The 24,809-nt window shown below is 44.4% G+C and overlaps 1 protein-coding gene across 1 annotated transcript in view; it reads right to left on the bottom strand.

Annotated features, from left to right (window-relative positions):
* Positions 1-4,230: 4,230 nt before the first annotated feature.
* RALGAPB (Ral GTPase activating protein, beta subunit (non-catalytic)) overlaps positions 4,231-24,809 on the bottom strand; it is a gene marked incomplete at its 5' end in the record, with an annotated part of 31,335 nt that continues 10,756 nt past the window's right edge. The window contains 14 exons of the mRNA XM_010189001.1: positions 4,231-4,676; positions 6,552-6,700; positions 7,253-7,331; positions 9,509-9,617; positions 10,401-10,537; positions 11,245-11,367; positions 13,543-13,708; positions 15,135-15,293; positions 16,275-16,484; positions 16,855-17,007; positions 18,484-18,590; positions 21,187-21,374; positions 22,876-23,027; positions 24,670-24,809. The exon at positions 24,670-24,809 is cut by the window's right edge and continues 64 nt beyond it. Of these exons, the coding sequence (XP_010187303.1) occupies positions 4,483-4,676; positions 6,552-6,700; positions 7,253-7,331; positions 9,509-9,617; positions 10,401-10,537; positions 11,245-11,367; positions 13,543-13,708; positions 15,135-15,293; positions 16,275-16,484; positions 16,855-17,007; positions 18,484-18,590; positions 21,187-21,374; positions 22,876-23,027; positions 24,670-24,809 (2,066 nt within the window). The remainder of the gene's footprint in view (positions 4,677-6,551; positions 6,701-7,252; positions 7,332-9,508; positions 9,618-10,400; positions 10,538-11,244; positions 11,368-13,542; positions 13,709-15,134; positions 15,294-16,274; positions 16,485-16,854; positions 17,008-18,483; positions 18,591-21,186; positions 21,375-22,875; positions 23,028-24,669) is intronic.

Raw genomic sequence — 24,809 nt, 5'->3', positions numbered from 1 at the left:
TCCCGGGGGGTGGGGCACGGCGGAGGGGCTGCCCCCAGGCCCCCTGCCTGTGCCTGCACCAGGTTGGCTGTGGGGGGCTGCACCCCCGGAGCTCGCCGCAGGCCGCACTGGGGGACCAGGGCAATGGGACTGTAGGACCCCCCAGCACGAGCGGGAGGACGAGCGGGAGCTGATGAAGGGGGGTCCTGGGGGGGGGCGCTGCTGGGGACGTTGGCAGGGGGCACGGCGGCACAGGTGGCCTGCGCGGGGGGAGTCAAAGCCAAGACAAAGTGGGGAGGGAGCACAGAACCCCATCCCCAGTTCTACCACCCAAAAGCAGCCTGTTCCCCCCGGAGCCAGCAAAGGGGGTGGTGCTGGCGCACCTCCACTCGTCCCATCCTGCCAGCTCCAGGGGCCCAGGGAACACTTGCATTGTGGGAGCATCCCCCTTTAAAAGGCATCGTTCCCTGCATCCTTCCCCACACTGCTGAGCTGCAACACGGTTTCCTCAATATTGCACTGTTACCACAGCTGCTGCGCAGCACAGAGTGTGCAACTTCACTACATCTGACTGCTCCTTCCCTGGGATATCTCGCTACTGTCTGGTAAATTCAGCCAAAGGCACTGGAAAACGCTAAAAATTGACAACTGCAAAGTTTCTAGATAAGAATCTTTAAAATTTATTGGACTAATTGTGTTACATTCAATATTTGATGTGTTTCTCCTGGACAAAGAATTAGCATAAATACAAACAAGCCTTTGTGTGCCTTCCCTAAACAAGTAAGAGATAAAGTACTGGAGACAAGGGAACATAGTTCACATCTTCGTATTTACAGTTTGCCTTTACTTTACAACTTAGCGCCAGGAATATTTACAGAAAATACAGTAAGAACAAAAAGATCACGTCTTGGCAACATACAGAAATCCATACAAATTGTGCATGGTTTGAAGCACATGGTATCTGGCGTTCGCATTTCTAATTGCTCCTGCTAAAACCCACGTGGAAAAGGGCTGTGTTTGCCTTCAAAGACATCGCTCAGTTCTGCACTCAAATGGCATCAAATCTGTCTGTTAGATTGAAGGTCAGTTCTCTCATCGCTCTGGGCGTGCAGAGCCTTGCAGGAAGGGCAGGCGGTGACCGGAGAGCCCAGCACCCGCAGCCCACAGAGCCACGAGCGGCTGCGCTCCCCTAAAACCCCTGTGCACGCTGTCATCCCAGAGCCCCCTGTCCACAGGCACTGCCCATCCCTGCACGCCCTTCTCAAAAGGACCTCAAGAAAAACACTTTTCTCTAGGAGAGTCGTTATTAACGCACTACAGTTTCTGCAATTTCAGCGCTCTGGTTAACAAGGGGACAGCGGTGCCCCCTCCTTCTGCACCATTAAAAGGTTGCCGTAATTTAAAGCGGAATTATGAACCCAATCAGAAAGGTCTTATGAAAGTCGCAGCTGAGTTCCTACGCGAGATTTGCGACTTGGCTCTTGCAGCAGCGCTACCTGTGGAGCCCAGGTTCGCGCACAACGCACACGGTGGAGACAAGTCACCTCCCATGGACAGGACTGCAGACCTGCACCACGCACGTCGTCGAGCTGAGAACTCAGTACTTTGTGATGAAAAAAAGAGTCAATCCTTGACTAACGCGTTCTTGCAATCACAACCAAAATAAAATCTCATTTGCTCAAATCCTTCTGGGGAAAAAGGCTCCAGGCTGTACCTGGGGCCAGCTGAAGCCATCGGAGTTTTGCCACTGACTCTGACAGGACAAGGATTTGGTTCCCAAATTGGTGTTCTACATTTCATCGTGAGACCTCTGGTGTGCAGAGGGAGGGACGCTCCTTGCAGACACCTCCCACCAGCACAGCTCTGCCGCAGGCCGCACTGCTGCGACAGCACCCAAAACCAGGCGGGATGGCAGCACGCTTCTGTCATCACAACGTCTTCATGCAAAACTGCCACTGTCTTGAGCGTTCACCTTTCCAGACAGCAAAACCAACATCTATGGCCAGGTCACACCGCTCGCTGGTTTTACAAACCCGATGAAGCACATTACAATGCCAGCTCCCCTGGTACGGGATCAACAGCAGCAGCGTGCACAGAGAGCACCTGTCAAGATTCCTGGTAAATTCCATTGCTGTCACGGTTGGTGCTGCTCGAGTGGGTGCCGTACCCACTTTAGATGAACATGGAAACAGACCCAAGACCATTTCTCAGCCAAGCACAGGCCTTTTAAAAAGGAAAATCTTCAAGCAGTCCACTTGGCTACTTGGACTCGGTGGAGAATACCCAGGGTCTCCCCAGATGCACACATCTCTGTCGCTGACCATGCCCAAATGCCCGAAGGATCCTGCACAGCTCCTCACCCCACAGACCCAGGACTTTGCACATAACGCACACGTAGCTACGGTGGGTGGGTTGTGTTGTTAGGTTGGTTATCAAAGATGTGCAGATGTCGGATTGCTCAGGATGTTTATTTGTTACGCATGCATTGGTCATGCCTTTTCAACCAGTGGACTCAAGTGAGTTTGGCCATGAATTAGATCTCATAGGTACATACAAAATACAGGTAAATTTAGTGTCCGTGCGTCCAACTGATACTGGCAAGAGACTGGCAGAGGAACGAAACTGCCCAAGCTTCCCTTCACGGCTTTGCCGATACACCCAAACGCTGCCGTTTGCAACCCGGCTATCACGCAAGTGTGGGGCAACCATCGCAACCACAGCACCACTGCTGCAGTGGTTTTCTGTATGGGCTTCGTTTTTCCACTTGTGACTCATCTGGATCAAAACCCAGAGCTCCTGAGTGGAGAGGCTGGTGCGCTTGTCCCCTGCAAGCAGCACAAGTCACCCACAACCCCTCTGGCTGACAGCCTCAAAGTCCTTTCTCGTGTATTTTTAGGGGCCTGCGTTTCCATTAATGTTTTGTGGAAATCCACATGAAAAGCCAGGAGCGCGGGACGTCCTTGGCGAGGAAGTTGAAATGAAACAATTATGACTGGTCAGGCCAGAAACTGTTGCAAAATGTAACTCTGACATACAAAACCTAAGTGACTGACAGGTAATACTGCTAGGTGTATTAAAAAAGCTAATTAAAACACTTTTAGAATAACGAGAGGAGCTCCCCAAATCCTGCGTTACCCGGAAGAAAGGCAGGCGCTGCTGCCTGCAATCCCAAACTGCTGTGACTCACCACTGCAACACCCGCGGAGGCTGCGCTGGAGCCTGGAGCGCTCCCACCGCCGCCAGCACCTAGGGCAGCTTTGCTATCAAACGTCAAATCTGCAGCCATGAACACCTTTTCCCAGCGCATCCTTCAAGTCCTGACCGCCTGCGATCTGAACAGCAAAACCTCTGCCCTGGGTGCGGGGGAACCACGGCTGCTGAGCACCTGAAAACACAGATTCACCATTTCCAGTTATAAATCCGAAGGAGCTTTCATGGAATAGCAAATTAATGGGGAAAAAGAGTTCTTGAATTTTCTTTCTGAGTTGTTTTAGTCTGTTCAACAGGAGCTTCTGAAAAGTGTTGTAGAAGCTGCAAAACTAATAACACCATAAATATCAGGCAGGAGGTAGCCCCAGAATCTCAGATTTCGATCCAATGGAAGGAAAGCAAGTAACATTTATGCTTTTTATGGCAATGGTGAGTAGGAGACACAGACACTTCAAAACAACTTAAGTAGTTGGATTAAAAAAATAATTAAAAAAATCAAGCTACTAAAATTAAATGTGACATTTTGCAACAGACCTGAAAGTCATAACCTTGTTTTCACATAACCAGAGCTCTTATCTAGTAACGACTTCTGTTGGAAATCCAGGTAACTCCAGGTGGGGTTTGCTGTCAGCGTGACAGAAATCCTGTGTGTAGATGGACGCGTTCCCAGCCACTGAGGGAACGTAAAGATGCAGCAGCTTGGCTCTGAATTTCATGACCTGGTATTTCCAAGCAATCTTCTTCCTCCTGGTTTTGGTACATGAATTGGTCACGAGTAACAGGTCTGCGGCCGAGCACTGAAGGGGGGCTGAAAACATCCGAAGTTCTTGCAGGGGGAGTTAATGCTCTGAAACCGCCTCTCCTCCAAGGAGAGATCCTACTCCTCCTTCCCTGGACATGTGGGTGCAGCCAACTGTCTGAAGGCAGGTCTGGTCCTATTTTGTTCTCCATCCTTATACACAGAGATGGCTCTGCCGATTGTTTTCCTCTCCCAGAATGAGACACTTACTGTTCCTAATTAGTCTGGAATAGATGACTGGGGAAACGGTTGTGTCGCCAGCATCCAGGCAGACTGGAACTAAGTAATCTGCTGAGGGTAGGTGAATTAAGTCAGTATCCCAACTGCGGTGTTCTGGATTCACTTCTCATTCCTCCCACATGGTATCTGCTGACTTGTGCTAGAGTACGATTTCCCGAATTCCAGAGGGCTGAGGAAATTTGTTGTTGTTATTTAACCGGTTTTATTACTGTAGTCACCAAGCTCTGATCTAATTGTCCTGGAAGGATAACGACCTAGGGGTTGCAGTTCTTGAGCCCAACCTCCTGGAAAAGCGAGGTATAAAACTCTGGCTCCAGCTGCCTGTTCCGGTATTTATTGACAATGTCTGCTATTTTCTGTTTTCGGCGGACGTGTGGGGGGTTGTATGAATCACTTTCCAGCCTCTTTCTCCGACAAATATTTATTACTGTCTGCCTCACTAAGAAACCTGAAAAAGAAACAACATTTGAGTCAAGTTTAAACAAATTCAAGTCTGCGCCCCTTTGCTCTCTTTGCAGCTAAAGTCCATTTTGGGTTCTGTCCCATCTGGAAATGCAGTGGAGATGCTCAGTGCCACCAAGTCAAGACCTTTTCTCAATAAGTCGTCAATAAAAGGTAACCGTGGTTCCCAGCACCATAAGGACATTTTACTGTCAAAAATGAGTAAGAAAGGGACTAGGTCAGTGGTACCCTAAACTAGCTGGAGGAGGAGGAGGAGGAGGAGGAAGAGAAAGAGGAGGAGGAGGAAGATTTCTCTGCTTCGTCAGAGCTGAGCAACTGCCTGCAGCAGCACCCTCGGACCAAGAGGAGAAAGAATCCAGCACAACTGATACAAGAACCACAGGGCGACCAACAGCCCTGGCCATGCCAAGCTCAGGTGGGCCCCAAGGCTGCACAGGGTAAGGCCAGAGGAGCCTTCAGGGTGAAGAAAGAGCCTCTCAGTACTTCCTTCCAGTAGGAACTGCAGAGCCTTCCCCTTGGAACTGGGGATGGGGAAAGACTTGATGGATTGTGGCTGAAACCACAGGCTGCTCTCCCCCTCACTGCTTTGCCATGGTCGTGACTCTAACTCACTGCTGCAGACAGCAGGGAGGAGGAGGAGGAGAAGACCAGGAACCAAAGCAGTGGCATTGGCCAAAGCTGGCATTCTATTTTATTCTGAAACAAAATTCATATGCCACTAATGAAGGAAGTGTCCATTAACCCTCTTGCTGTTTCACAAGCAGTTTCTCACAGGCAGAAACAGTGGCTTCCTTATTTAGAGGACTTGATTCCTGACTGCACACAACACACATCTCCTGAACTTAGGGACGAGGCAGATGTCATAATATTAACAGTCCTGATGCAGATAAAAATCCAGCCCAACTCTGGGAAAACACACCCGATTCTTTTTCGGTACAAGCCAATGTCATCAGCTGCATTCACAAATGTTATCTAAAGGCCCAGACTGGCTTCACCTTCCCCATCACTAAGCATGCAAAAAACAGAACTCAAAAGTCACCCCAACAGACCCCTACAATGTCAGTTTGATGGTTATGTACATGTATCCTAATGCTCATTTGTTCTTCTCGCTCTGTCCTATGAATTGCTCTCACTGGAGTGAGGTTTCCAGTTACTGAAGTTACAGTAGCACAGATACCGAGACAGACCCATTAATTCACCCAGGAACACAGGAAAAGGCAGACAGCACTCACGGGCCCCTGTTACCACATGCCTGAGCAGTAGGTTAAGTGTTTTTATTGAACACATTAGAAAATCCTTGATTGCTGTGGCTTTTAATTGCTATCCAGCTTCTAAAACAGAAGGAACAAACACAGCATGGCAGCAGAGTCCAAAAACTCAGCATTACCCTCTGGCAGCAACTACCCTAGCCCCATGGCTCTCAGGGTTATATGTTAGGGTCTCTTTTCTGATCTCTCTTATCCACATGAAAGGCGTTTACCTTTTCCTTACACCATGGCCAGTCCCAACCCTTCCCTTCTCTCCCACTGCAGCTGCAGCAGAGCCCTGCTCTCCTGCAGCCAAGCGCTGACCACCTGCTCCCTCTGCTGTTCCTGCTGTTGCTGCAAAAAGCATGTTTTTATTTTGTTCTGCCACGTCCAATACTTTTCTCAGTGGAAGATTCCAGACCATGTATTTTGCAGAGATATATCTATATCTATATCTATATCTATATCTATATCTATATCTATATCTATATCTATATCTATATCTATATCTATATCTATATCTATATCTATATCTATATCTATATCTATATCTATATCTATATCTATATCTCTTTAAATCAATACATGAGTGTTCCTAAAAATCTTTAGCTTACCAAGAGCTCTCCTACTGACTATCATTCCATCCACCAGTGGGATAACCATATTGAATTTCCCAGTTGCTCCTTGCAGTTTTATCCTGAATAAGCCAGTGTTTAAAGGATGGATGAAAATCACAGGAACTTCCTTCTCAGGCATGGTAGATCTTAAGAGAAAAAGCACAACTGTTAAATCAGTTTTATAGCACTGTTTCAATGAATCTGTAGATTAAAAATGACCACTTTAAGTGTTAAAAAGAATGTTAACCAGTGTCTTGTGGCTAAAGCAGTGAGACTCATGCACCCTCTGGACTACAACAGGATTTTAACAACTGTACTGTTCCTATGATCTTCTGTCACCACAGAATTTGAGTCCTGTGGACAGGGCTTTAAGCCTCACAACAGCTATGCAGCATTAACGGCCTCACAAGGGAGCAAATAAGGAGGGAGGCTAATCACAGGTTCAAGATAAAAACTGCACGTTTTTTGTTCCTTAATTTATGTTTAAACTTCAGTGGTATGAAAAGCTCTGATTTTTTCAACAGAAAAATAATCCACTGAGGAAACTTGTTTTTCTTTAACATGACTGCCGACAGTTTTCAGGGTTGCTGTGAGAGCTGAAGAATGCAAAAAATCTCAGTCATGGCTTCTTTTAAAGTGCAGTCCAAACTGTTGTCTGCAAGAATCACGAAAAATAATGAACATAAGAGCAGCCTTACCTTAGGGAAGTGTTACTATTAGCTGTAGTCTCCACACCAGTGCTGGTCTCTGACACCAGATCAGGAAGGGGGAAGTTTTCTGTAAGAAGATGCAATGAATAACATTTATCTACCCCATTTTTTTGTTGCTGTTGTTTGTTTGGTTTTGTACAAAGAAAGAATATTTATCATCAGTCAAAACCATGCAGTTCTCAAGCATTTAGATCATGGATGTTCTTGCACTGCTAGTGATGCAAAGTCTTTGTTTTTAAGCTTAAGCATTCGTGGAGCATACAGACACACCTCAGCCACCCTGCACTCAACAGATTAGGTAACACATGTCCCAGACTCTCAAATGTCTCAGTCTCAGAGGTCACAATCTCTCGAGGAACAGTGAAAGCGGGAAAGACAAGTACTTCAATCACAAAAAGTGCTTTCCAATTATACTCAACAGCATCTTCACCTACCTACAAGTAATCAGTCTCAAAAACAGTGCTGGGAATTCCAAACCAACCCACCACTCATGTCTGCAGTTCTCTTGAGCCCTGCTCCAACAAACACGCCATCGTTTCTCAAATCCAAGCCTCACCATAACCTACAACTCTACTGCACTTGGTAACAGGTCATTGGAAAATGAAGATGCAGGAGGAGGAACTAAGATCCCAGATCCCTGGAAGAGGATATGCCAGTCCCCATCACTTTGGTTAGGGGCAGGAACTGAGAGATGGTGAGAGACATTCACAAGACAGGCAGCAAGACAGCACTGACACCTCTTCCAGCAGGAAGAGTATAAGGCCCAAAACCACCTTTTGCCATCAGAGCTAGGATGCTAAAAGTACACAAGAGCTTGTGCTAGCAGACAGAGAGCATGAAGGGCCATGGAAGTACTTTGAAATGGAGCAAGAGGGAGGGCAGGCAGCTGGCACAGGTGTGAGAGCCTCAACTGCAAAGTGAGAGCTTTTCCACTGCCTAGATTCAAAGATGGACCAGAAGCATAAGGCAAAAGCCAAGAACATAAAGAGCTTAAGGCAAAGTCTCTGGGCTAGGAGCCACTTCCAAGAGCACCCTCCTCACACACCCCAAATCCAACTGCCATGCTTACTAAGACTCACAAACTCATTTCTTCAGCTTCAGGGAGATTCCTATTGGCTGCTGAAAGAAGCAGTCAAGCAGAAACATGTGTGTAGCACAGCTGCCACCCAAGAAGAAAGAAGTGGGTCAGGGACACCAATTGGGGAACTGAAGCAGCTGAGGGACTTGTAGAGCTAAGGGAACAGCCTCTGGGCCGATGTTTGGAAAAGGAAATGATGCTGCAGAACTCGATGTCCACCGCCTGATCCCAGTACAGCAATAAGAAACATGCTGTGGATGAGGTGGTCTTCTTGAGAATTTACACCTACACTGTACAGGAAGCTTCCTCTTGATCCTTCCCATTCTTTTGGTGGCTTTCCTCTGGGAGGAGCTAAGTGCTTAATGAAGATCTACTCTTACTGCCAGACTGGAAACCAGGATTAGAAATCAAAGATAGAATAAAGTATCAGTTACTGACCAGTGTTAGAGACTCTACTGGGCTAGGCCAGTACAGAGAGGCTCTTGTGTAGCACTAAAGACTGGTCATGGCTTAGCACCAGCGCACACACAGCTCCTGGGGACAAAGGACTCCTCCAGCCTAGCAGCCAGCTGCCCATCACTGTCCACATCATTGCTCTAACAGGATGGGCAAAGCTGTGTCTCTTCCAGGTCAGCCAGTAACCCAGACTCAGAGAGGAAACACCAAACTATGAAACATTGAGGTGCATGAGGAGCAGGACCCTGCCTGAACCAGAAAGGAAGCTGGACTGCATAGCATGAAACGGGCACCCTGAGCACAGAATAAATGAGCCCACCTGCAAGAGAGAACACAACAGAAAGTTTCAAAGGTACCATCAAACCAAGAAGGATGCCTCTTCAGCACAGAAGCAGATGTCAGAAGTAATTTTTTCAAAGGAAGAACAACAGATCCACTCTGAGGAGACAGCTGCTGAGGGGAACTTACTTGTGGATGAGAGCATTTCCTGTGTTCTGCCAGAACTAAAGTAGTTTCCAGACCTACATGCCACTGATTCATGTACACCCCATGGAGCACCACTTAAATAGCAAATAACTCTTTTAGAATCTTCAAAGTGCTGGTTACAGACATTAATAAGGTCATAACATTTTATAAAGGAATGAAATAGAGTTTTTCCTCTGGTTCCTGCCGTGTTGTTACTTTAGCAAACAAGAAAGCCTTCTACTTACCTATATCATCATAACGTTCCACCCAGACCACATACACTTTGGTTTCAGGTCCCATTGGCGGAATGGTCCGGCCCTGAGGCACCCTCTTGGATCTGGAAGTAGGACTGAGCTGTTTTGAAACAAGGGAAGAGCAGCATTGCAAGCACCATGAGTCCAGCAATGCATCCACCAAGCACTTCCACAGGTGCTGCTGAGCCTTTCAGATCTCACACAGGTACAGCCTCTGCCAGCTACTGAGATGGGGCAGCTGCGGAGGAACTGCTCACTGAGAAACAGCAATCTGGGTCTCTGCAGCATTCGTATTCAAGATAAACTAATATATTAAAACTTAAAAAAATGGTTCAAGTTTTTCCTCAATGTTCTCAAAGATCTTAAATCTGCAACTAAGTAACACTTGGAAGTGAACTCTACACAAGAAATAAGCAGTTGCAAATCCTCTGCTAACTGTTGCAGCAGTTCAGTTTTGTGCTTTGGTAGCACACAAAAGCAGCTTCACACCTTATGCTGCAGTCACAACCAACACGTACTATTTCAAATTGAGTAGGTATGAAAAGCGTTCATGTCTATCCAGACTCGAGTCTGAATTACTTTGTAAATACTGCATGTACTTTTTCCTGCATGCATTTTAAGATTTCAGTATGCAGAGTACTACTACTTAGAACATTTACATTTTATATTTAATTAATGTAATCTTGCAATCTCCTACTGCAGGTGCAAATTCTGGCAGCATCAAAGCAGATGTTAAAGATTAATGGCTAAGAATGAGTAGCTCCAAATACTAGGAAACCAAATCACATACTATCAAAAAATGCTGTAGCATTGCCAGTGTGATCCTTAGAGGGGAAAAAAAACCAAACCATCAAACCGCTTCTCCATGCAAGTCTTGCCTTACCCGCTGGGAGGGATTAAGATTGTCTGTATGATTGGGGAAGAGTTCAAGTGTCAGAGGCTGCTGCTTTAGTATTCCTGGCAGCAAATCCATGTTGGAGTCACCTTCTTGGTCAGAGACGTTGCTTTCCAGTGAATCACCTGTGAGCCAGAAGAAGAAAGGTGGCTTTTGTCTTTCCTTCTGCCAAAAAACTTAAGCTGCCATCATACATAAGGTTTTGAAACTACAAAGGGTTGTGAGGTTTTTGAGACTAAACACGCATAGGTTTACGTCAAGTCAATATAGCACTCAAAAGCAGGAAGAGGATTCAGCAGTGGACAAGTGCCAGTTATTCCGGAAACAGAGTGCAATTAAAGCCCTCCCTGGGGATTGACAAGTGTCCTGTCTACTTCCTGTGAAATGCAGTCTCCTCCCTCCTGGGGCTACCATTCCCTCACAGCCCTGTTCTTCCAGGGCACTTCTGCACACTAGTTTTGGTGCACAAAAGATGTTGTGAAAGCTGCTGCTCACTGACACAGCAGCTGTGCACGTGCTCCTCCATGTGCTGCAGGAGTGCATCATTGAGACAAGAGAGAAAGAAAATGCATCACCCTTTGATGGAGAACCGTACATCCAACATAACACACCCAGGGTAACCACAAAACTGCTGTGCAAACCCAGACATGTCTTGAGGCTTAGAAAAAGGGGCACAGAACAGACACCACCTTAGGAAGGCGTCTAAGGATCAGGATGCTGTGATTTAAACACTTAAACGTTGCTAGACACATCACTAGTTAGCTTATTGAGGTTCTGCTTCTGAAAAAGCTCTCTAACAGAAAACCAAACAGCATGTACAAAGTGATCTTACTGAGCGACTCCACTGGTGACGGGACAACAAAAGCTATTTCCGTCAGGGCATCCGCATAATACAGCACCTTCTTCTGCCCATTGAAGATACTTGCCCCAACATCTTCTGAAATAATTAGATCATCTGAAAGGGACGTAAAAGGAAAATTTAGTCAAAAGAAACTGCTACCTCTTTATACGCTGTCTCAGGAGAAGACCTTCAAATACAAGGTGCAATCGTCAAGGTGACATCACACAAACCTCATTTTAAAATGAGAAGATTTCAGTCAAATCGCACAGCTAACAATCCTCCTCCTTTTGTTATCTTGAAGGAAACAGAATTACTGGTTGGGAGAGGATTTATTTTCAACATGCTTCCATTGTGCTGCATAGCCAAATCCCCTGGATTGAGCAGTCCAAGGCACTGATGCAATAACTATTTCTAACCATTCCATCTAACAGACATCATTCAGTTATTAACTAACACTTCTAACTTCAGCCCAATACTTTTCTAGAATTCAAGCCAGTTTCTACAGACTCTCCTCTATGTCTTTTCTTCTGCCAAAGAGTTAGAAAAAGGCTCTCTTGAAAGAAACCCAATGCAAGAAATCTCCCTGTTCTCAGCCCCCATTTATTCCCACATCATAGCTGGCCAGTACATCAGGCCTTCACAATAGAGAGAAAACATTATTTCTCTGATCCAGGTTACAGAGGGGTTCCTGGGAGAGCTGTCTCAGCAAAACCAATGGAGTATCACAACTCACCATGCTGACACCAAGATGGGCAGGGAGACATAGAAGCCTCCGAGCCATGCCTCACCATCAGGGAAGTGTTCCTGCATCTCCAGTCCACAGCTCTCAGGGAGCAGCACCACAACCCAAACCTAGCTGTTTAAGAACTTTGCTTTTGGGAGTCCATAGGAAAATAAAGCCAAAGCATATGACTGGGAATTTATTTTAATCTCACTGGAACCTATTCTAGAACCACAGAATCATACAATCATTTAAGTTGAAAAACACCTATAAGATCACCAAGTTCAACTCTTAACCAAACACTGCCAAGTCCACCACCAAACCATGTCCTCGAGCACCTCATCTTTCCATCTTCTAAACCCCTGCAGGGATGGTGACTCCACCACTGCCCTGGGCAGCCCCTTCCAGTGCCTGATAACCTTTTCAGTAAAGACATTTTTCCTCATATCCAATCTAACCCTCCCTTGGTGCAACTTGAGGCCATTTCCTCTCATCCCATCGCTTGTTACTTGGGAGAAGAGACCAACCTCCCCTCGCTACCCTCTCCTTTGAGGAGCTGTAGAGGGTGATAAGGTCTCCCTTCAGCCTCCTTTCCTCCAGGCTGAACTCCCTCAGTTCCCACAACCACTGCCCATAATTCTTGTGCTCTAAACCCTTCCCCAGCTCCGTTGCCCTTCTCTGGCCATGCTCCAGCCCCTCAATGTCCTTGGAGTGAGGGGCCCAACACTGAACACAGGATTTGAGGTGCGGCCTCACCAGTGCCCAGTAAAGGGAGACGATCCCTGCCCTGCTCCTGTGGCCACACTATTTCTGATACAAGCCAGGATGACAACATACAACTCCCGAGTGGGTTTTTAATCATCAGAGCCATCCACAAAAAGAAAATACATTTAAACAAAATAAATAGCTTTACTCACACCGAAGATTGTAGGAGAAAACAAAGCAAGTAATCTTCACAAATTGTTCTAAATCTACTTTAAATCTAACATTTCAGTTTTTTAGCCATTGCTTGCTAAAGGTATGACTCTACTCAGATTTTTCCAACAGCAGAGCCAGATTAGAAGTAGCCCTCCCTTCCTCCCATCCCTGAATGTTTTTTCTGTTTCTTCTTGCCCCAGTTTGTTGAATTAATTCAACTATTTGGTGTTAAAAAGCCTACATCAAAACAGCTGGAGAGCCTGTCTGATGCCTTCGTGTGGCCCACAGCAGAAGGCTGAGGCTCTGAGGATCACCAAGAAAAGGTCTGGCTCTTGGAGTAGTGCCCATGAACTGCACTGAAACCAACCCAGATGCTATCACAATCCCAGGTAATCTGATTAAGTTGTTCAAAGGAGAACCTAACCCGACCTCCACCCTGGGACAGCAATTCACTGCCCTGAGGATTATTCTGGGTGACAGAACAGGGAGAGGGTGCTGTGTAGTTTTGCTCACTTTGACTCTTAAAGCTTAATCTAAAATTGACACATTCCTTTCTAGTAAACATCAGCATTTATTGAAAAAAATATGCACAAGTGTTCAGATTGGCCTAAACATTTTATTTTAATATTACACCACTTATGATGTCTTACCTTGTTCAGGACCCTCTTCATCACTGCAGCTATTGATTGACCAGCTCGTTGAGACATGGCCAGTCCACCCAGGGTGCTTCCCCACGTCAACGGACCAGCCAAGAGACAGCAAGAACTCCAGGAAGTGTGGCTGAACAGTTCTGGAAGACTCCATGTTCTTCAGGATCTGAAACAACCAGCAGCACCGTGGTAGGTACAGGAGACTCCAAGGAAGCAGCTCTCTTTCTCCCCATTTTTTAAATTAAAATGTTGTGTCACCAACATGGTTTTTCCAAAATACAGCTATTCAGCCAGCCTGGAACCCAAGACTTTCTACATGGACACTACTCCCTGCTGCCCAGCATCCTCCCATCCTGCCTGGCAGTGTCCCATTTGATCAACTGGTCTTTCTGTCATCATTGCTGAAGCCAGTTTAATCAAACTGCAAGAAATGGCAATTTTGAGATTTATTAACTCATCAGGGATAAACCACAAAATGTTCAGTGCAGAAGCTGCATCAACACCAAATGTAACATGTGAACTTCCTGGACAATTTTCAATACTAAACTGAGGTGAAATTTTAGGAGAAAGATGTTTTATCACTACTCACCTGTACATGACATAGCAATTCAGAAGGCAGGCCTCACCGCACATTAAATTATGAAATAGATTTTGGAAAACAATATTCAGTAGGATTGACCAAGCACTTTAACCAAATGTCACACTGCACTTCTCACTTTAAACCTTAATCCTGCTTCTTATAAAGACCAGGATGTTTCCACATCCAAAGGCAATTTCTATCCCATTGCAACCAAGTGAAAGCTGAGACCACCAAACGGGACGCTGGGAGAGAGGGACTGTTTGTGATTTGGTAGAACAGAACCATTGGGATTTACTGAACAGACAACACCGTGCAACACATCCAACCCTTCTGGGCCACACGAGTATGCTTTGTGGAAGAGTATCTTTAATTCTGGTTTATGTGGGGGCTGTACACTGGGACACAGGCTCCAGCGGGGCAGGAACTGCAGGGACAGAGACAGGCACTAGAAGGAAAGCTTGCGACCCAAGTGCAAGAAGTCTCGATTTAGATTGCACAAATTAACCTGAGTAACCTGATTGCATCTGAATGTAAATAGTGCAATGTAAAGACCTACAAAGCAATACTACTGTCTTACTTGCAAAGATTTTCATTCCTTTAACATGTGTTTATCATTAGAATCAAACCAAACCACCTGGACACTGCACATTGCTGGAACAAACTGCAACCTTCCCTGCAAGCTGGGCCAACAAACCCGAAACGCATTTCTGTTATGAGTCTTTGATCTCTACAAATGAGGACAATATGGACAAAACATATACAAATACTATTAATATTTTTAATAAATATATTTCTATAAAATATATTTAAAAGGTGTAACAACAATGGGGGTAATACACTTCAACCTATAGATGAAAAGAGCATGCAGTGACTTGTTGTAGCTCACACTGCAAATATCGGAATCCCCGGTTCAGATACAATACTCTAGTCATTGGCAGCGATGCTTTATTCACTTGAGGATGACTAGAAACATGATCATATAGGCTTGTTGGCACTCTACATTTTCACTCACCTCCTGGCTTGTTTTCTGGCCCGCCTTCATGTAGAAAATGAAAACCGTATCAAAAGGACGACATGGCAGTAAATCCAAGTAGCCGAGGTCATCAAAAAACCCAGGAAGAGCAGAGTCAAGTGCAATCAGGTGAGGAGGTAGACGACTGTTAGCAGGTTCCTATCCAACAGAGTTCAATAGCTTAAAAAACAAATCTTTCCTAACTGATAAGGTCTATGGCTTCAATAATCACCCATTAAAATATAAGAAGACAACCTCCCTGTTCTCCTAGGATCAAAACCGCACACAAATTTGCTGCAACATAACCTTGTTGCTGTAAACGAGTAGCAGCAAGCGTAAGTTTGACAATTTGTTGCATTCTACTCTCCTCATTAAATAAAAATGGTATTTTGCCAGCAAAACCAACATAACATTTTGCTTAAAAAGATTATCAGCTATCAAAACAAGAGCATCAGATACTTTCAAAATATCACAACTATACAGTCACACGTGCAGTTTCATATTTATTAACTTATATACCAATAATATTTAAAATACTAAGCACTTTTAGACATCATTTTTGTAAAACCTCCATAGATTACTTTTGTTGACAGTTTTCTGGAAAAAAATGCAACAAATAAAAGGAAGAATCCACAGGTAAGAGGCAGAACTTCAAATTAAGAATATGGATCATCTCTATAAACTGTTATTTTAACTTTAAAAAGAAAACTCTACAACCTATACGTACTCCCAAGTGCTTATATGTGATTGAACCACTTCAGCACCATCATCCCTGGAGCAGAACTTCTAAGGCAGTCGTATTTCACAAACTCTTAGACTACAACTCCAGAACCTAATTCAAGATGAGGGAATGATTTCATGTACAAATATGTGAATGTGATAGCTTATGTTCCCACTTCAAAAAATAAAGATACAGGCACCTCTACAGAGCATGTTCAGCTTGAGACATGGCCTTTTACAACCCTGCTCTCAATCCTGGAAGACTGGAATCCACCACTTCATCTGATCAGACTACAGCTGAGCAGCTGCTGGGATTACACAGAAGGTCTTCCACTAACAAAACTGAGTTTTCTTCTTTTGCCAAGCCAGACCATGTGGGTATTGAGGGCATTTGCACAACATTAAGAAGTAACAGGTCACCTTCAATGCCTCTAGCGAGAGAAACCCAAAGTGAGAGAGGAACAGGCGTGCTGTCTGGAACTCCTGTGCCGGTGGGGGAGGCTTACACTCCGTGACCGGATCCGGAAAGCTCTTCTTCTGCCACTCCTCTTCACTTCTCTGATCTATGGAAGTCTCAAAAATAATCTGCTGGGCCATGCCATTCCTCAGCTTCTCGTGTCGCTCTTCGAGCTGAAAAACATCACGTGAGGTAGCGATTCCACCAAGATCTGCTAAGAAAACAGCTCCATCCTTTAGGAAAGCTGCAAATCACAGGTACAGCAGCAGTTGCTACTGCACCACCAGGACATTTACTAAAGCAGGTATTAGGACCTGTAACAAAACACATTGAGCAGTGCCTCCCAAAAAACACATTCCAGGCATTGACATCTTCCTGGAGAAGTGCACAGATTTCATCAGTTTGCAGAGGTTATTATTCCATTAATAGGAAATTAGTCAAACTAAAGAGTAAAACTATTTACAGCAAGACATTACTGTGTCATTCGTGAACAGACAAAAAACCCCAAGAACAATATTAAGTAAGGGACCAAGAGTTACTCACTTCCTCATTCACAATTTCATGTAAGTCAGGAATGCTCAAGTCAGCTTTCACAAATGGGATCTTGTCCACTTCTTCAGGAAAAGGGCGGTGCTTCACACTGTATTTTAACCCAACATCATTTTTAGGAGCTGGTCGAGGTTCTGGTACAAAAGTCTGACAAAAAAAGGAGGATAGTTTTACATTCAAGGCATTGTACCACTCAATGCTTTACTACAATAGATGGAAAACATTACCTCCCCTCTCACCATCAGAAGTACGCTAATCCATTAGTGGGAAACATAAATAAAAAACATTCAGTAAACCCTTTAAACTAAGAGACTGACTTGTATGAGAAATGCGGCTACAAATTTTAAGAGACACAGCTCTGCCCATTGTGGTGGCTGCACTCCCGGAACCTACAAATCCTGTTTGCCATCTAACCTCTAAGCAGCTGCCGATCCCAATAAAAATGGAAAGCTTACGTGGCAACACCTTATTTTCAACCCCTTTTAAATGTATTTAGCCAAAGCTACCAACTGTTTGAGAAGCCTCCGTTTTAACCCTGCTGACTACGATGACCACAAGTCAAGCTGAGAAGTCCTGGAAGAGAACAGCAGCAATCCTGCGGGTCAGGAGTGAGGTGCGCTGCCAGAACATCAAAAGGGCCTGAAGTTACCAATGAAAGCAACAAAAGGTGCAGACCTGTGGGTGCACAAGGTCCAAGCAAGACCTTTAATTACATCTTGAGTGCTGCTTTGTGAATTTACTTACTACCAATTACACTTCAAAAGGGCAAAAGTGTTAACATTAAAGTTATAGAATGCCTTTAAGTTGGAAAAGTTTCCTTAAACCTGGTAAGGAGGTCAGCAGCGAGGACACGACTTCTCCTTTGGTGGGGGAGGCAGCACATTTGGTCTGACACTATTTAGTGAAACAGCTCAGCTTTAGCGGCAGCCCAACTCCAAAGGTCCTCTAAACGTGAAGAGGACACCGAGACCAACAGGCCCTCAATTCCAGCTACATTATTGTTTCCTTTATTTTACTGAGGGCCACCTGAAGAGTTCAAAGATTTGGAGAAGTTCATGAACAGATAAATTCTGATAACAGAAGGACATGCTCCACTAGACAACTGCAGTAAGAGATTTTACAGTAAAATGAGACTGGGGTATTTCTCCTGCACTTTTCCTCTCCAGAGCAGTTCCAGAGTTCCTCTAGATAACTTTTTCTTTTTCCACAGCACGTTTACCACCACCTTTGCAACCTTGGGCTCTGTAGCCTGAAGAGCTTTTCTCTGTGCAGCATCTCATTCTACACCTCCAGACTGTGCTCCCCCTCAGATCAGCTCATGCCTATGCACTAAACACACCAACCACAGCCCCAGCATCTCAGAGAGGCTTTCAGGAAGAAAAAATAAAATCAGAAAAAATAGAATTTAAAAAAAAAAGAGAATGCCCCCTCCCCTTAAACTTTCACAGCCTGCATTTAACATTAATAAAGAGTCATAGAGTCACCAGAGATGTGTCACATTACCTACAGCTAAAGGCCCCGTGGCTCAGCCTTAATGTATAATCACCAGGGCTGTCTCACATTAGTGGAATTTCTGCTGAACATCTCTAAGTTAAAGATTTCTTTATGGGCTTTGATAGAGACCTTTTGATTTGCTTTAGCTCCTCTTGGTAAAAGACAGAGTTGCTGGGCCCATGCAAATCTTCCAGATGTCCCACGGATCAAAACCGTGACAGAGGGGAAAGAGTCATCTGTAAAGCACATGGGTTAAGAGGATAACACATCACCATAAATTGCAAACAGTTCACTGCAATAATACAACCAGAAAGAAAGGCAGGATGACAGAGGTTTGCTTTTTAAGGTTAACTCCTGACCCTGATGACAATTCCTGGTGAGGAGGAAGCAATCCTCCTCCCCACAGCAGGGAAGTACGGGTCTACTCCGTGGTTTGTTCAGTAGTAGCTTTCATCATAAGAAGCAACTTTCATCCAAATTTATGCAGATCACTGTTTCTCTCCAAATTATCTCCAAGAAGTGGAAAAACATTGTCCAGCCACTGGCTGTTTAGGTCAGACAAATGACCATATGGAGACAGCGTCCATGACACTTCCATGACCTTCTGTAAAGGTCCCACACAAACAGCAGCAGTGAGAACAGTGGCAGGACAAGAGGTAATGGTCAGACTAAGACAGGGGAAGATTCTGACTTCACACCATGGAAAATTCTTCACCACAAAGAACAGGGACACAGAGAAGTTGACCTTATTGGTTTTCAAGAGCTACTTGGACAATGTCAGGTTGCATTATCCTGGTCTGAATTCAGTATTGACCCTGTTTAGAGCAGGAGACTCCATATTCCCGAGGTGCCTTTCACCCTGCACCAGGATGGTTTGAACATCCTGGGATTTCAGTTTTCCCTTGAGACTTAGAAGGTATTAGCCATCTTAGAAGAGGGATCATCATACCTCTACAGCTCTATATAAAAAAGTTATTTCTATTTATCTTTTGTGCATATAAACCACAAATTGACACCACCAAGTAACGAGCAGATATATATTCCTCCCCCAGTATTCTGTGGGAAGCACAGGGTGCAGCACAGATACCAAACCAGCTCCCCACAATCATCCTTTTCAGTGATCCACCTCAGAAGCGATCTGAGGTACTTGTGCATTACTGCAACTAATCTTGTAATTCAAAGGGGATTTGTAAGCAAGTTATGCACAGCAAGAAAAGATAATCTCATTTGAGATTTTAGAAGTTTTACAGGATTCCTCAGTAATGCATTTAGCAGAGGCAGAGCGAGGATGAGAACTGCTCAGCTATTCTAGCATGCTCCAATCCGTTCTAGTCAGGAACACGCTTCCTCAAACACAGACCACGTGGGTGGACGTGCGGCTGTGGCTCCCAGCATCAGCACTTTCTGCAAGGTTATTGAGTGATTCTGAATGAGGCTGGAGCGCTGTGGACCACAACTCTAAATAACTACTTCCCTTCGCCAGTTCTCGACATTCTGTGCGATCTGGTATCTAGATGTAAGGAAAATACATCTGTGGTAGAGCAGCAGATCTAACATACGTGAAACTGAGGTAGCACATAAGGAAATGTTCATCTGTTGTGTTAGGTAATGCCATGATACACGAAGACTTACAGGGCAATCAGTTATTGAGTTCAAAGCATCATGTAATTTAATACCAGAGTTTTAAACTATAAGTTCTTGTTGGTCAAAGCAAATGTCATGGTTTATACAGTTGTTCTATCATCCGATGACTCCTCCTCACCTGGGGAGGGGAATTGGGAAAAGGAAAGGAGATTCATGGGTTGAAACAGAAATAGAATTAATAAAATAATAACAACTAATATTAGTAACAGTATTAATATAGAGTACATAGAGTTACACTCAGCCAATATTGGGGGAAAGTAGGCTTCAGGGGTAGGACAAGTCCCTCTTGAGATGGCAGCCATAGAAGGAAGAGAGAAGGGCTGTCCTCATACTCCTCAAGTATAGCGAATGTGACATTTATGGTATGGCATAATCCAAATTGGTCAGCCTGGGGTCAACTGCCCTGGGTTTCTGCTTCCCCCAGTCTCTATACCTGTTTACCTCAAGACCACTGAGAACCCAGATCATCATTTACCAGCATTAGCTGAAAAATATCACTTTGTTCCTGTGAAAGTGTTGCAGTCCTTACAGAATTGCAGCTTTCCTGAACAAAAAAACTGACTCAAGTTCTGCCCCAGTAACAAGGGCAGCATACGAGGCTGAAACAAGTTATATTCAGCTGTGAAAGCCAACTCCCAGTGAGAGGTCTCCTTTACAGTAGGTGTCATCGGCAGAACAGCCACTAAAACCATTTGAGTTTCAAGCACACAGAGAAACATTTAGTAATAGGAAACCTAACACAACGAGAAGCAACAGTGCTAGTGTAAAAGTGTCACACCAGTCATTTGTTGAGCACTAATCCTTATCAAGCCTCCAATACTCTATATTTTGTGAATTTACTTAGTCCTTATATTTTCGTTTCTTTATGAACAAGGATGTTTTTGAAATGTAATGCTATTGCTTTTGTCCATCAGCAATGACTCAGAGGGCAGTCACCTGCAAGCGTCTGATTCAACTGGGTCAAAGACACAGAAGCTGCATGAACAATTTGGATGGGACTGCACACATTTGACTACTGGTGGCATTAAAGTTATTCCCACCACGTCATCCCAGAACAATACTGCTCAGTCGCACACCCACAGAACAGGTCAGTCCCCGAAATGTGAGAGACAAATTATGAAGCTCCTTTGTTTTGCAGCTCCACACAGAGTTTTAACCAGAGGAAGGAAATGGCAAGGATGAACTTACTTTGTTCATTCCCTAGAGGCTGCTCCAGCATCGCCAGGATGACACTGTTATCCAAAACAAAGTAACGGAAGCTATGCTTGTTGATGGTAGGTAGACGAGAATATTTAATTAATGTGGTCTCATTCACCAAACTGCAAGGAGAAGCAGGGCCACTGGGAGAAGGAAATGCTCCAAGTAACTGCATAATACTGCAAGTGAGAAAAAAGTTGAGATATTCAGAGGACGAATTGTTCCACCCAAGCCCAGACCTTCGCTCATATTCTTCGTTTGTATCTTGACAAAGCAGTGACACTGTCAGGGCAAGCCTGCCCTCTTCCATCAGCTTGTTTTAAAACAGAAGCAGTAACTTCAGGAAAACATACATGAAAACCTACAAAGAAGGGTACTCTGCCTACAGAATGAGCTTCTTTATAACCTAGGTTATAAGGATATTAAGATATGCTAACATAGCCCACTCTTACATCAACAAGCAAGGCAGACATGGTAGATGCACGAGTTATGACTGTCTTTGCTTTCTTCAAGTACAGATTACAGTACCTTAAAACCATTTAAGACAGACCCGGAATCACACAAGCATGGCTACCATAGATGGTAACCTTCCCTGGGAGAAGGCAGGTCCAACAGTGCCTACCTCCCTGAAGCCATGGCCTTGGGAGGCTCCTAGAAATACTGATTTAAATCATCTGAAGCTGTACAGGATCTGCCTAACACTATCAAAAATGAAAAGTTTCTATGACAGGAACCAATAATGAGAATTGCCCAGTGTCAGACTGAAGATCATAAGATCTAACTTGGGACTTCAACACCATCACCCAGACCAAAAGTAAGTTTATGGAAGTCCTCCCCATACACTTTTCCACTTTACTCTGAGAACAGATAGTTTCATCTCTAAATGAAAAGAGGCACTTTAAGGCAATAATAAAGGTCTGCCCACAAGTTCCAATGAGTAGCTGTTTTTATGTTGGAATTTACTCAGTTGTTTTTACTGACAGTAGAGCTTACAACAAGTTTATTACAAAGCAGAGCAAAAAAACGAAAGCAGCTATTGCTTACTGCAAAACATATTTATCTTACCCATCCACAATCTGTCCTGTCTACCATCATGCTGTTCATCCAGTGCTTTTCAACTTCTCTGGAGCAAATCCCAATTTTTCTCTGTGCTTCCCCTCCCCAACCCACACATCATCTGCTACTGCCTTTCCAGCAGAACCTCCCAAATACAAGCAAGCCCAATCCTGTGGGCAGAATGACAGCCCACCCTGCCGCAGCTTGCATCTGCTGCATTACACTGAGACAGTGTCTAGCAGTTTCCCAGTCAGCATGGGTATGGCAGATTTGGCCAGGCTGAGGACAAGGAGAAGGAGGAATGGAAAGACAGAATCGCTACATCAAGTGGGAGAATGGCTGTCTGCAGAGAGGACTGGCTGAGAACAGAACCTCAGGGGCTGCAGGAGGGCTTGGGGTTTGCTCTCAGGAAGGAGAATGGGCAGGAGGGGAAGACAGCAGTCACAGGGATCTCTTTTCTGTTGCACACCTGTAATGGGAGGGGAAGAGGGCACAGGACAACCCTGCCCAAAGGGCAAACACTGTTGCTACATCACAGAAATCTCAGCAGCTGGGAACTCCCAATTAAAACTCTCTCAGACAAGGCAATGCTAAACAGTAAACATGCCCTGACAAATTACCTACCATGTTAGTGTAGCTTCAGCAGCATCCTTCACTCTCATGGATGCAGGGTTTGGCTCCTTATCTCCTTTGTACTTGACCTCTTGTTCACTGCTTTTGGATTTACTTCCTGAAATGCCCAGCTCCACAATCTCCAGCACCTCTTTTAAACAGTCCTAAAACACAAGAGGAACCACCTCAAAGCAGAAGCACTCTGATAAACGTCTCCAAGACCTCAGTGAAACAGTGACAATACCATCAACTAAAATAAAGTACTGCTGGTAATATGAACTCGGAAATAAAGGCAGAAGATGACTCCATCAGAAAGTATTAGAATAAAATGATATTTGCTATAGGAATAGTATTTTCTCTATCTACAGATGTCTACTTATGTTTGTATTCTAATAGTAGAAGGTGCTCTGAATGAATAAATACATACAATATATTCCATTACATATGTACAAAATTGCCAAGAGGTCTACTAAGAATGCAACTGAAGAATGTAACCATATTAAAAGGGTTAATAAATGCATTTCTGAGACCCTCTGCAGAATTTTTAAGTTCTAAGCACATTAAGAATGAACTCATCTGGAAAATGGCAAGAAATCTTTTTCCAAATCTTTTAATTGCCGACAGCTTTCATAAGTAAAGTGTGTCATGGTATCTAATTCATCCACAGAACAGTAACAATATTCTAAAAGTACACAGCAGAGCTTCAAAAATCTATTGCAGGAGAGGCCGACACTCAGCAAAACCACAGGTATGGCTCAACACAGAGTTGCTCATTACAAAATCATTTGCTGAAAATAGTTGGATTACTACAACAACGGTTCGAATTTCATGGCTTGAACTATAGAGTAACAAGGTAAGCAGCCAGGTTTTACCATCAGAGACCAGGCAGAGTTCTATGTCTTGGCCTCTGCCCTTCCTTGTACTCGTAACTGGTGCAGAAACAGAGGTGTGGAATGCTAAAGTTTTCTGACAGAGCAAATTTAACCAGCGTCAAGATGCACAGACCGGCCATGAAGAATCGCAGAAGGAGTTTACAGCGATAGCAGGTGAAATTCAAATAGCAGGTGAAATTCAAAGCAAATACAAGGTGAAGCGCCTGGAAAATTGCAGTTCTATTGCTTGCAAATGCAGTGACAGGTTCCCAGCTGACTGGCATGGCTCAGGAATGAGCTACTACGTGTCCAGTACATACACACTCCGTATGGAGCACTACCTTGATATGCAGTGAAAATGTAAATAAAATAAGAACCTAATCAGAGGAAATAAAACATTATGGAACTGAATAAACCCATGCTTTGCCACAACCAGGGAAACCATCCTGTCATAGTCACCTACTGCCATGCCAGTATCCCAGAGTGCGTGTAGAAAGCATCTTTAAATAAAAGATGCATTGGTCAGGTAAGAGCTGAGAAATGAGAAGAGACATGGCTTTCAGTGCAGTTTATCTGCAGCATGTAGCTATGCTGTATATATACACCATTAATTCCCATATTTCTCTTTTCAGTTTCTGTTTTTTTAATATTTTCTTTTCTTCTGTTTTTCCAGTTTCATAAAGCCAAAAGAAAGATCAAGACAGTCTCAGAAACACAAAAGGTAATTTTAAAGCCAAAAACATTCTTGGTGAATAAAAATCAGAAATCAAAATTCAAACCAATTTTGAAATTCCTCATATAATTATCAAAACTAAGGAAACCACATTGTTTTAAAGTATCAAGAACAGATAGGTCAGGCACAAACGGCATTACAATTTGGAGTGCTCAAAACAGATGTACTTTTAGAGACTCCAGAGACACCATGGACTCTGACCTTCTCATCCAGCATGTCAGGGTGCTCGGTGAGCCAGACACAGAGGCACTGGAAAGCTGCAACGATCATGGAGTGAAGGTCACGGGAGTGGAGCGGGGCTGGGCGGCTGCACTGGTACACGATGTAGCTGCACACTGAGC

This window comes from Mesitornis unicolor, unplaced genomic scaffold, assembly GCF_000695765.1.
Source record: "Mesitornis unicolor isolate BGI_N332 unplaced genomic scaffold, ASM69576v1 scaffold4300, whole genome shotgun sequence".
NCBI lineage: Eukaryota > Metazoa > Chordata > Aves > Mesitornithiformes > Mesitornithidae > Mesitornis > Mesitornis unicolor.
This window is presented reverse-complemented; position numbering and strand designations above follow the sequence as displayed.